Source organism: Silene latifolia, chromosome 6 (genome assembly GCF_048544455.1).
Source record: "Silene latifolia isolate original U9 population chromosome 6, ASM4854445v1, whole genome shotgun sequence".
Classification (NCBI taxonomy): domain Eukaryota; kingdom Viridiplantae; phylum Streptophyta; class Magnoliopsida; order Caryophyllales; family Caryophyllaceae; genus Silene; species Silene latifolia.
In genome coordinates this window covers 31,098,025-31,111,369 of record NC_133531.1, presented here as the reverse complement: position 1 = coordinate 31,111,369, position 13,345 = coordinate 31,098,025, and the positions used below count along the sequence as shown (strand labels likewise).

The 13,345-nt window shown below is 36.6% G+C and overlaps 2 protein-coding genes across 2 annotated transcripts; one reads left to right on the top strand and one right to left on the bottom strand.

Moving 5' to 3' along the window:
* Window positions 1-3,253: 3,253 nt before the first annotated feature.
* LOC141586655 (LIM domain-containing protein WLIM1-like) lies at window positions 3,254-6,229 on the top strand. The gene is made up of 5 exons (XM_074407952.1): window positions 3,254-3,670; window positions 4,734-4,830; window positions 4,925-4,965; window positions 5,090-5,176; window positions 5,782-6,229. Exons 1-5 carry the CDS (start codon window positions 3,533-3,535, stop codon window positions 5,992-5,994), a joined length of 576 nt encoding a protein of 191 aa, XP_074264053.1. The 5' UTR covers window positions 3,254-3,532; the 3' UTR covers window positions 5,995-6,229.
* Window positions 6,230-7,196: 967 nt separating this feature from the next.
* On the bottom strand, window positions 7,197-12,616 carry LOC141586654 (F-box protein At3g12350-like). The gene is made up of 2 exons (XM_074407951.1): window positions 11,471-12,616; window positions 7,197-7,929 (listed from the first exon to the last, which is right to left on the bottom strand). Exons 1-2 carry the CDS (start codon window positions 12,452-12,454, stop codon window positions 7,474-7,476), a joined length of 1,440 nt encoding a protein of 479 aa, XP_074264052.1. The 5' UTR covers window positions 12,455-12,616; the 3' UTR covers window positions 7,197-7,473.
* Between the last annotated feature and the right edge of the window lie 729 nt (window positions 12,617-13,345).

The following is a 13,345-nucleotide window of genomic DNA, read 5'->3' as shown; positions in this document are numbered from 1 at the left end:
CAACCATAAATTCCAATATTTTAATTTTATTTTTAATTTATTTTATGGTATTATTTAATTATATAATCGATTGCCAAGAAACTCAAGAGGTGAATTAAATAGGAAAAAATGTTAATGAAAATTATGGGTGTTAACTGTTATGTAATATAAAGAGTTTTAATCAATTTATTAACATATTATATTATAAAAATTAGTTAAATAGGAAAAACTTTTAATTAATTTGGTGGGTGTTAAGTATTATGAAGAGTTTTAATCAATTTATTGCCATGTTTAATTTAAAAAATGAGTTAAATAGGAAAAAATGTTAATAAAAATGGTGGGTGTTAAGTAATATGAAGAGTTTTAATTAATAAGTTTTAATTAATTTATTAACATGTTTTATTACAAAAATTTCAATTAAAATGTCAATATTAATTACAAATTATTAACTTTTGATGTAAATTTCTAAGGGTTACATAAATTTTGGAAAACAATATATTTAATATACAAAAATCATTTAAGAATATAGATAATATCTTTTAATATTATAGATAGGTGAATTAAATTAATTTATAGATAAATGAATTAAATTAATGCCATGTAATAATAAATTAAAGCCGGTTGACGAAATGAGCGAAAAAAGGGGTCGGGATTGTCGTTGTCGGTAGTAATAATGATGATACGAGACGGAGTAATTGGGTATGAATGTGTGTGTGGCATTTGGGTTATGCGGATGTCGTGAGCTTCAAATGTCTGCGTGGCTTTTTTTTTATCCTACGTGACATTGTCTACGTGGACTTAATTGGTCATTTTAGGGTAGCATTTTAATAATATTTATAGATTTACATTATAGCAAAATAAATAAATAAATCTACCTATTATGAGAGTTGTTTGACGTACCAAATTTTGACATCTTAATAACTTTAAGAATACAAAATCATAACACATACAAAAATACGTGAGTTCATCCAAAATGCATAATTATTTACAAATCATTACTTATACTCATACTAATGTTTACACGATGATAGATAAGTTATTACCCAAATCCTCATTTGTGACGACGATATCCGTCACAAGCTTGTGACGGATACCGTTTCCTCTCACAAAATAACCATTGAGAAGTGGGTGAGAAGCACATGGGGTGCCGCACCTTGTCCCCTCTCCCTTTTTGTGAAAAGTCACAAGCTTGTGACGGGATTAGCCCGTCACAAGCAAGACTAATAATAAGTTTCTTTATTGTTTGGTTAATTGTATGGATTATATGAAAAGAAACAAATTAAAGCTTTGTTTTTTTGCTTTAATTTTAGCTCTCATTCATTCCAGTTTAACTCACTTCAATTTAGCACAACTCAGTTCAGCCTCACTTATTTCAACTATATTTATCTCAATTCACTTCAATTCAATTTAACTTAATTCAAAGCTAATTAGTTTAATTTAACTTTATTCAACCAACATAAACAGGACCTAAATCTCATTAAAGAGACCTTTACCAACTCTTTTTAATGTGTTGTGACTCATCAACAAATTTAATTTTCTTTTGACCATTAGTGGATCCTATTTTGTACTCTAATGTAGTTGGATGGAAAACAACTATTTTATTGGGCCCAGAATTGAATTAGGGCATTATGTATCAAATGTGTTATGCTCTAGCAACTCTCTTATAGAACTATTTTATAGTATAGGACGCAAAAGGAGAGAAGTCTAAAAATGAAATTTAATTTAAGGCTAAATTATCAATTACTCCCTTTTATACTACACTTTTTCAAACTTACTCCCTTTTAAAAAAAAGTTTAAAAATTACACCCAGAAAATTGCTAAAATTTTTAAATTGCTCCCAAATCCCTATTTTTGTACATTTAGGACGAAAATGCCCTTGATTCTCATATTATTTTTTCATTCTTCTTTCTCTCCTTAATATCCATTCTTCTTTGTCTTCTCTACCCTTCTCTTGCTTATTTGTTTTATTACTTGGTTCCTATCGTTTAATTCGGCTAATTTATTGATTATTTTGTTATTAGATATGTTGTTGGGTTTAATTTCATCATTAAAAGGTTGAGTTTAGAGAGAGTGGGTGATTGTGGTGGTTGGCGGTGAAAGACGGTGAGTTTTGTGGTTGAACGGTGTATAGGGATTAAGACAAAAGGAGAATAAAAAATAGGGAGACAAGGAGGAGAAGAAGGAGAAGAAAATAAATCAAGGGTATTTTCGTCATAAAAGTAGAAATATAGGAATTTGGGAGCAATTTCAAAATTTCTACAGTTTTATGGGTGTAATTTTTAAATTTTTTTTTAAAAGGGAGTAATTTTGAAAAAGTGCATTATAAAAGGGAGTAATTGATGATTTAGCCTTAATTTAATTTATATTTTAATGTTAGTTTAACAACCTGATATTTTATGATAAAAACTAACATATTTAAATATACAAGTTATTAATATGAAATTTTAGGTTATCAAAATAAAATATTTTTTTTACAAGTCTACTAACTTATTTTTGGGGGTTTTTGATTATTTGATTAAAAAATGGAGTTATAAGTTAATTGTTTGGGCTTTTAGGTTTATATATATATATATATATATATATATATATATATATATATATATATATATATATATATATATATATATATATATATGATGTTACAAGACTTTCATGTAGAACAATTTGTGCTTATGCTTAGATCAGGCCAATTAGGTCTTGCCATTGGGCTTTGAAAGTAGGTCCATTGTGTTCGGATTGAAATTTTAAGTTAAGTCGCTAATTTGGAGTTCTGGTTGAAAGATAGAGTGCATAATATCTCGAATTACCCTATTTGGATTTGCAGAACATTTAGGGTTGTCTAAGTGATTGTTGATGAAGTTATCGACAAACATTTAAGTTTTACTTAGAAGCTTATTTTTATTTTATTTATTTACTTTTAGAAAAGAAAATGAGCTATATTAGTTTTAGTTAAAGATGATTTTTTGATTAGGTTTCTAGTATCACTAAACTCACTTACTGAACGAATGACTTAATTGCTGAAGTGTAAAGCTATTTTTAGTGCCAATAATTTTGCTTTGTATCCAAGCCTAAAAACATGACGATTTTACATGAATCCACTTTTAATAGCTAGTCTGACTGTAAAACAAATTAAATAATTCCTTAGTGCTATAAACATCAAATTTTTTTACAAAAATATTATTCATCCTCTAAATACTCAATTTTTTTAATAACCTAACACATATAAATTGATATATTTAGCAATAAAATAATTTAGCCGACGTACTTGTTTGCTTGATTTTAAAAAAAAGGCAGAAATGACAGCAAAGGGAGTTGGGGTTGGGTGCATAAAAAAGAGACAAAATGATGATCGTGAGGCCACTCCTTTTAAATTACTCCAGCTCCTCCTTCAATTCTACTTTCCGCAACGCCCTCTCGTCCCCACTCTCCCCTTCCCTTTCTTTATTTCCTTCATTTCCATCCTCATCCTTTCTTCCTTACCATTTTATCTTCATACACAATCTTACAATAATAATAACCTCAACATCCACCCCTTAAAAAAAACAATAAAAAAATGGCTACAATTACAAGCACCAACCCAAAATGTAAGGCTTGTGACAAAACTGTTTACCTTGTTGATAAGCTTACCGCTGATAATAAGACCTACCATAAGGCTTGTTTTCGTTGTCATCATTGTAATGGTACTCTTAAGGTATTTTTTTTGTTTTTCGGTTTCAAGCGGTTTAATTTTATATGATGATTCATGTTCGCCGACACCGGATTGTTTTGGATAAAGCCTATGTTTCTTGTTGTTTTCATGCTATATTTGTTGTTCGCTTATAATGTTTGCAAATTCTCATTTGTGACACGTCACAAGCTTGTGATGTCTCACGATTCACGATGGCCTAAAATAATGTTAAAAGAAGGGGAGGTGTTTGGGAGATGTTACAAGTCAATTTTCGTCATAAGCAAGAATAGCTGCAGGACAGTCTTGCATTAAAAGTTTGTAGAACGGATTTATTAAGTAATTATCTTTTCTTTTAAATGGGTCATTATATTTGATTGATTTAGTGGATCCGTTTATTATTTTATACAATGTTGGATACTTATTTGATAATCATACACACAATCATTCCATGGTCTTTTATTTTTTGTGCTATATGATACTCCGTATGATGTTGGTAATTAACTAAATATTAACGCATCAAATGCTCCCGCCTACGGTGGGATAAGAGGGTCGGATGTATGCAATGTTCTAGTTCACGGTATAGATTGGTGAGCAAGTCATGCATAAATGGTTTCTGGTTCTATGTTCTCCACCTGACTAGCTTATATAGGAGGTACTTTCCGAGCTGACATTGAAAAATGTCGAAAAAATGATAAAAACGTCATTTGGTGATACTCACTTCATAGAATACATTATCCGCTCATTCGTCTCTCATATGTATTTGATCTCCTGGTTCTATTGTGAAACGTAGAATAATAGGAATAATTATAATAGTTGGGCGTCAACCATCACCTTAAGGTTTTGGTTGAGGCCCAACTATTATAATTATTCGGAACTAAGAATCGATTTCTATAATAAGAAGCCGTAATGGCAAATCTAACTATTGCATGAAGCTATCAAAGATGTTGGTGTTGTTAGAGCTTTCGTCTCTTAACCCATTGATAAGAGTTTGATTTCTAACTTTTGCAATGAGATTATACCAGCTATCGGTAGAGGATACTCTTCTCGGCACTAAAAGGAAACTAACTCTGAAGCTTGTCTTCTGCAGCTTAGCAATTACAACTCTTTTGAAGGGGTCTTGTACTGCAGGCCACACTTTGACCAGCTGTTCAAGCAAACAGGCAGCTTAGACAAAAGCTTTGACGGTAATATTTATAAGAACGATCCTAAAATACAGTCTGAGAAGTGATAATATAACACCATCTTGGGTTTAAATTTATGTACAAAACTTGATTTCAGGTACACCCAAAACGAAGCCGGAAAGGACAGTTGACAGTCAGGTATGTTGTATGTACAAATAAAGTTGTAATGCAGGCGTATGTATGTATATGTGAAGGGATTCTCGCCTTCTCGGGCCTTAGTTTAATGCAATTTCTCATTTGAATTATGACTTGTTTTGCGCAGAAACTGCCTAGTAAAGCCTCGTCCATGTTTGGTGGAACCAGAGATAAATGTGTCGGATGTTCCAAGACTGTTTACCCAACTGAGAAGGTAATGTCTTTCACAATCTAATGCTCTGGTAGCTCAAAGAGTTTTATCATTTGAGAGGTCACAAGCTTGTGAGTTGTGACCGTCACAAGCAAGAGGGGCTGCATTATATAACCCTCACACAAGCATACTCATCAATCCTCCATCTTAATTATTCTCAAAGAAGCTTACTTTGTTGATCAAACGATGTCAACTTCAGACATTAATTTCTTACCCCAAAGTGCTAGTTTCTACCATTTTTTTCATATGATGATGATGATGAAAATAGACTGTTTACCCAACTTCAGACATGGTACCGCTTCCAGTGCTGGACTGCCGGTAATTGTCTTTCATGTTTGGAGGACATTGGCATTGTCCATTTTAAACTTTCTTTGCTGGAAAAAAAAAATACGGAGAAATTAATTGTTAAACTCAAATTTCGACCACAAAAGTCAAATGCGAGCATTTAAAATGGGATGGATGTAATACATGACGAAAACCAAGCAATTGCAGGATATATTGAAATGTCTGAATAAACACAGCTCATGTGCAGATAGAACAGATTTGGTTTGAACTGTGAACTCATGACATAGTATAAATACTGAAAGCATGTAGTGCTGTGTTTAAAGGTGTCGGTGAATGGAAGTGCATACCACAAGGCATGCTTCAAATGCAGTCAAGGAGGCTGCACAATTAGCCCGTCTAACTACATTGGGCACGAGGGACGTCTTTACTGCAAACATCACCATGCCCAACTCATCAAGGAAAAAGGAAATCTTAGCCAACTTGAAGGTGACCATGACAACTCATCCAAAGCAAAAGAAGTAGTCTCAGAGTTATAACAATCTCTTTTCTCTACTGTTTGTGCCTGAGTCGAAACTTTTTAGAGTGTGTTTCTCCTTCTTGTTGTATCGGCTTTTGCTCCAATAATAAGAGTAAAACCTTCTTGTTGTACTTTTAGGCCCACAAATTAATTGTGGCTTTGTTGAGGTTATGTTCTAATGTTCTAGGGTGTAATCAAATGGTCAAACGCAGTAGATCAATATCAATCCATTCTCGGAACGAGTTACATGTAAATTGTTATTTGTTACCCCAACAGCAAAACTCTACATTCTTCTGTTAAGCTTTCAGACTTGGCAAAACGCTCAAGTCAATACTCGGAATCTACTTCTTTTCCATCGGAAGTTTTATTTTATATTCAAAAGTTTAAAGCCGCCTAAAAATGTTGCCTACATAGTTCGGATATCAGCAAAGACTGAAGTTCAATCTCTACCTTCAGACGCGAGCTAAACCAATCTCATGTCAGACACTCAGACAGTCAGATAATAAGTTACTGTCAAACTTGATTAGCATGCATCTTATACAAAAATCATACACACATTTTACAAAGATCAGACAAATACAAAGTAGTTTGATATTATTCAGGCATTTTGCTTTTGTCTTTTATATCTTATTTAACCCGTCTTAAATTTAAGACGAATATGTCTGTCTTAAACAAAAATACGTGTTTTCTTAGGATTCCAATATTGAAGTGGGTGCTATGATTTGTATGATGAGTAGTATGAGTGTCCTTAAATTCAAAATGTGAGACGATGTCAGTCTGTCACCAGCAAAGCTGTTGAAATGTTGAATACAATAAGTAGAATGTGATGACAACTTTTGAAATCCCTGACAAGTGACAACCCATAACGTTTTTATTTGAATATTCTCTGAGCAGTGAGCACTACATTTATAAATTTCTGACATTTTGGTCCATGTCTCCACGTTATGCTGTTCAAATAATACGTACTACATAATACTGGGTTCAGGACTCGGTCCCAAAATCACTGGTAAAACCTTGATTTCAATAGCCGTGCCGGCATGTATCTCTGGCAAAAATAAAACAGTTGTGATGCGAACATGGTCGGAGTAGCCTAACTAGCTTTCAAATCCTAGGTAAATTAGTCGTGATTTGCTGTGGTGTTCGGAATTTAATACCGGCATTACCACCACCGTCCACCAGAGCACATAAGTTAAACTAGGAGCTCGGTTTAGCATTCACTTCACCTGATAAAGAAGGGGGATTTATTATTTAACTTATTATTTTAACATTATTGGAGCAAGTACAAATACAAATTCTTGTATGAGGATCATTTTACAATGTGATCCATAATTGAAACTCAGAAACAACTAGTCTAGGCCGAATTGAACGGTCACAGCAGACCCGGTCGCAATGGACTCGGTCCGATCTAAATTACATGTTCATCATGCCTAAGGTACAAGCTGTAAACCTAATTGAACTGAACTATAACTTCTGTACATAAGCTGATCCAGAGATTGGATCAGGCATTATATTGTTGAGCGGCATCCAAGAGGTTGCCATTTTGGGCAATATGCTTAAGGTCGACAATAACATTGTTCCGGAGGAACCCAAACCCGAAAGTCCCATCGACATATTGCCAAATTCTTCCCTCCACATGTCGAGGATTAACAATGGTCCCTGCCAAATTTGGAAGTACTAGCTCATAGTTGGAGTTAATGTACATCAAACGTGACGGGGAGTGCTCATAAATATCTTCTTCTGATTCAGATAAAGGTCGAAGATGCGTGCGAGTGTTGTACAGATAGTCCTCTTCATGTGACAACGGAGAATTGATGAAAGTTGCATTTGAAGTCCAAAATACGGGAGCAAAACCAGAGAAAGGTTTCAAAGAATCCCCAATTCTCCGACATGAAACACCTCCAATGTCGTCATATGCCACGAGGAAAAAATCGAGGGTCATGTCATCGCATATACCCTGCAGTCACACGGAAAATGTCAACAAAGCAGCTCTTTTGGGCGATCTAGATGGCAATATTAGGCAAGACGTTCAACGGCGACATCAAAGAGAGTAAGAGACTAGTTGATATGTGGGTTTTGATCAGCAGATGACAGAAACATCCAAGAATCCATGACATCGCTTAAACTTGAATCAAGGACAATGAGAACCAAGTAGTTCTCTGGCATCTGCAATCCCTAAAGGCCAGACAAGCGGTGAAAGAATGAAAGTGAATTAAGACACTCCGCAATCCCTCAATAGCTGTTTGGTCAAAGCTTGGTCAGAGTAAACTAGCTTGAATATCCCTTTTTACCAAATTGAACCACAGCACAGTAAAGTTGAGCAGCCATAAATCAAATAGAGATCTCATATTGGATCAGAAAGTTATGTACTCCTTTTCAAGGTTATACTCTCTTTACAAAAAAATAAAAACTACTTGTAATATTCTGGAAAATCAGTCTGGAATGGTGAATCACTGAATCCATAATATATCACACCAAATAACAAGCAACTCCAAAAGAAACATCAGAGCCTAGAACAAACATTGCTCTGCCTCCAATTTTATTTAATGTTCTCATTTCATTACCCCCGTGTTTTAGTCGAAGTGACAGTGATACGCTTATTTCACACTCCTTCCTCACCAAACCGAAACCAGACACCACCACCTCAACACCAACCACTACCACTACCACCACAAGCCCGTCATCGCCTATGAAACCAACCCAAAAGCCCACCACCTGACAAGTCCACCCTCCACCCTCCAGCCACCAACAGCACCACCAAAGAGCCCATCACCCCCACAAAGCCACCACTCACTAGCCCTCAACCAGCCATGAACTCACCACCCACAAACTCACCACCAGACATGAGCCCAACACCCACCAACCAACCACCATCCATTATCCCACCACCCCACGAGGCAATTACCAACAACGAGCCTATCATCGCCCACACTAGTATATCTGCCAAATCAAAGATCTGAAATGGAGGAATAGATGTAGCCAGTGGCGTGGGTCGGATCCGTCGGACAGTGACGGAAGTGGTGGAGAGATGAAGACAGTGGTTGTTGGTAGTCGGGCATGGAAAGGGAGGATGCAAGGAGAACAGTGGTTGGTGGTTCGGTATCCTGGACAGAAAGCGTGGTTGGCACTTGGCAGTGATCACAAAAGGTGGTTGGTTGTGGTTGGAGGTGTTGGTTGGTGGTGGCAAGGTGATTAACAAGGGCAGAAAAGGAAAGAGGGTGCGCTGGACTAGGTAAGAAATTTAAATAGATGATGAGGTCAATTTGTTAGAAGATCGAAAAGAAACTCGCTAAGAAAGGAAAGAAAGAGAAGAGGGATGAAAAGAAAGAACAAAGAGTCTTGCTTGTGACGGCCTCCTCAAAGAGACCTCTCACAGCCCAGCCCCACCCCACCCCACTTGCCCTCCCACTTACCCCTTTGTCTCACGTCTCTTCAAAGTGACGGATTTTGTCCGTCACAAATGAGAATTTCTGAAGAAAGAATTTGAAAAAAAAAAAAAAACGAACGTGGGAATGAAGTAGAAAATCGGAGGGAATACAACTGATTGATCGTTCAAAAGAAGTAATCATTTTGGCTATTTGGCATTACCATTTTGAGTGTACTGCCAAACCATGTTATTTATAAGGCTCGGTCCCCATCCTCGTTTCATTAGCGTGTACACAAAATCTGAAACTAACATAATTTGACTATAAGCAATTCTGACATAATCTCATCCAAGTCCAACAATATACATTTTTGCTCTTATACAGCAGTCAGAAGATAATGTAAGAGAAATCAAGTTTTGGCTGCTTATTTGATTAATATGGGAGAATTACCTAAAGACAATCTATATAAGTAACAGGTCAAAAGGTGCTTCAAAGATGCAAGCGGAAGAGAGCATACATGTTCTTAATCTCTCTTAATTATAGAGCCAATTTAGATAAGTTGCAGAATGAAATTATCTACCCCAAAAGAACTCCAGATAAAGATTATAAAGGGCATCTACTGTGAGGAAAAAAAATGGCACTAGGCCTGCAAAAGAGTAGCAGTTGCCACTGAGACGGAAGCAGCAATCGTGATTTGTGAGCCTCAATTCATTGTAGTACAACATGCACAAAAGTTGAGCCTATGTGCATAGAGCCATAGATGCAGAACTAAGGGCATGACTTGATGAGTTCAAGGTACAGTATGGATGGCCAAACAATAATCGACATTAATAAAGCGGTCTTTAATCCATCACAGCACATGCTACTTTGGCTTTTATGTGAACAGTTCACAATAATAAAACAGGAATACATAGTCCTTCACCACATTTCTAAGGGCTAAAGAAAGTTAGGAAAAACAACATACTCATGCAGGATTAGGACCTGATGTCAAAAGAAGGTGCACAACCAAAACCATACCGAGAATGATATACGTAAACGTAGAGCTCTGGTCATGCTGCCAGTTGAAAATAATTTTAGGGGATGGAAACATCACACAAAAGATTCTGAAGTTTAACAGCTGTTCTTAGTGAATTAAAAACCTAGCAGCTGTTAAGGAGTTTAATAATTAAAAGTATAATTAAAAGAGTAAGAAGTACAAAAGTTCGGAATAATATCAGTTTTTCATAAATGGGAATATGGAATTTTACTGAAAATCAGATGATTAGATTTGAACGAATCAAAATCAGAGTATCTCACAAACTAGTCCCAATCTTGACCTCTTCGGTTATGCGCTATTATGGAAATGTGCATCAAGATGAGCTTGGGAACCAAACAGAAATAACCATAGTTGCAATTATTATATTACTTACCAAAAACACCTAACTGGACGTCGTATACTCTTATATAGCCAAATAGGCGAGACCGCGAGAATTGTGAACCAGGTTAAAAATGGATGTCCTGGTGAGAGTGTGATCGTAGAAAGTTTTGGGTTCTTCCTCAAGTGTATTGGTAAGATAAATGTGATCACAGAAAACGTAAATATCGTATACAGAAATGAGATATCCTTAATGACAGATCACTTGCATGTGGCATCTAATAATTGACATTATTTAATGTATCATTCAGGCAGAAGATAATTACCAGAAATCTTACCGGGGCAAGGAAAGTATCCCATAGGCAAGAAAGGGGGAAAGCATAAAATGGGTGAGTATTACAATGGAAAGCATATTTGACCTTTTAAGTAACCACACTCCCTAAATACCTACAAAATCCGGCTACCTAAAGTAGTAAAGTTCAAAACTTTAGTAGTATTTTACCATGTAAATTTCACAACGTGATTATAAGTTCTTCGCCAAAGCAGACAACCAACAATACTCAAGAACTCAAGCTAAATTTTGGGGAATCAACTAATCTTGACACGAACAAAAGCCACTGATGGAGTAACAACTCCATGTTGCAATCAACAAAAAGACAAGTTAGACAATTACACAGCGCCAAACAATATAAACAATGCAATTACACACTAAACAATCATAATTCCCAAAAAAAATCATAAAATTCACAACTAAACAAGTAATAGCAATGCAGGTATACCTTCCAAAGTCCCTGCAAAGGACGACAAGGCGTAGGCGACCAATGAACAATCTTAACAAGATGTTCAGGATCCCATTTCCTCCTCCCTTGTCTCTCCTTCTCCCTCCTCCTCTGTCTCCGCCACGCCCTCTCCCCACCCGCCCCTGGACTCGTCCTATTAGCAAAATACTGATACATTTCCGACGTCACTCGATCCGGTGGTGACCCCACCTCCACCCCCACCCCCACCCCCACCAAATTCTCCAAGTCCACCCCATTATTCTCACTCAAATGCCCGAAACTCCCATTTCTCCCATACCCATTTCCATTTCCATTAATTATACTAATCGGCGAGCCCCCATTTCCATTTCCATTACCATTCCAAATCCCGGATTCCTCCAACACCAAATGTCGATTCCCCATGAAATTCACATTCACCCGAACCAATTCCGGATTCGAGCTTGAACTCGAACCCGGACTTGATTCGGTCGAAGTCGGCTCGGTGGTGGGGTTGGTTTTAACGTAATTCAAGGGGTGCCCGTCAGCAGACAAGCTCAGCCAAATAAACGGTGACTTAACAATGCTATAAGACCCGTCGGTCGCAGGAGAAACCCGGGATCCGGTGACACAAGAGACGCCCCACTCGAAAAACACGAGCGGGGCGTCTCCTATAATTCCGCTACCACTACCATTAGCATTAGCGGTAGCGGAGCCGCTTCGGCGCCAAAATCCGATGAGGCGATCGAGTTCGGAGAGGGTGGAGAAGAGGAGCTTAAAGGAGGTGACGTGTCCATCGCACCATTTGGTGATGTGGGTGTGTGGGCCCCATTTACGTTCGCAGAGAGCGTACCATATACGGCTGCCCACGTGGCACAAAGAGGCGTAGTGTTTGGAAGTGCATGCGAAGGCGGAGATGTCGGAGGGTGTGAGAAATGAGAGGATGCATAGTTGTACGTCTTCTGGGAAATCGGAAAATGTTATGTTTGGAATTGAATCAACCGACATTTTTGATTGTTTGATTTTGATTTTGAGTTGGGGTGATTTGATTTTTAGAAATTAGGGTTTGTGATTTGGGGATTTTTTTTTTATTGGATTTGGATTTTGTAATTAAGAGGGAGAGAGATGCTGCTGCTTTGGGAAGATTCTGTGGAATATGTTATGTGGATGAGTGGATGGTGGTGTTTACAGAGTAGGGTAAAAAAACAGAGTAAGGGTAACAAGGTCATTTTAGTGATGTGTAATTGTGTATCCGTCAAAAGGGAGAGACGGGTATAATTGATACTCCCTCCATTCAACTCCACTTTACATGTATTCCATTTCCGTCCATTCAACTCCACTTTACAGGTTTCCTTATTTGGCTAAAAAAATGACAATTCTATCCTTATTGAAAATCTTTATTTACAAAAAATGTCATCCAAACCCCACACTAACCCACCATAAAACCCCACATTTATGTTTTTTTTAATATTTTTAACCTCTTCTTTCTCTTTCCCCATGTACTTTTAATACTTTTTTAATCCGCTCCTTAATATCCGTGTAAAAATCAAAGTTGCAAAGTGGAGTTGAATGGAGGGAGTATCATATTCTTGTAAATGGAGCAAATGGACCCGTCAAACATAAAAAAAATAAAGAAATTTGATTGGGACATGGATTTGACATTTTGGATTAAAAAAATAATTTTTTCTTCTTTCCCTTCCCCATGCACACCGCACACGGGTAACAACTGCAACACAACACAATCACTTTCTTCTCTCATCAAAATTTTTCAAATCCCTTTCCTCTCTCATCATAAACTCCTCATCTTCATCTCCGTTCATCTTCATCTCCGCAACACAATCCCTTTAATTCTCTCTTTAAGCAATAAAAAAACCACAACAACTTTTTTTCATCATCTTG

Bases quoted from the DNA above. Each gene is read 5' to 3' on its own strand.
- LOC141586655 (XM_074407952.1), top strand. From the start codon at position 3,533: ATGGCTACAATTACAAGCACCAACCCAAAATGTAAGGCTTGTGACAAA. The intron at 3,671-4,733 runs GTATTTTTTTTG...TGTCTTCTGCAG, and splicing joins ATTGTAATGGTACTCTTAAG to CTTAGCAATTACAACTCTTT. The intron at 5,177-5,781 runs GTAATGTCTTTC...CTGTGTTTAAAG, and splicing joins CTGTTTACCCAACTGAGAAG to GTGTCGGTGAATGGAAGTGC.
- LOC141586654 (XM_074407951.1), bottom strand. From the start codon at position 12,454: ATGTCGGTTGATTCAATTCCAAACATAACATTTTCCGATTTCCCAGAA. The intron at 7,930-11,470 runs GTATACCTGCAT...GTGTGACTGCAG, and splicing joins CTTTGCAGGGACTTTGGAAG to GGTATATGCGATGACATGAC.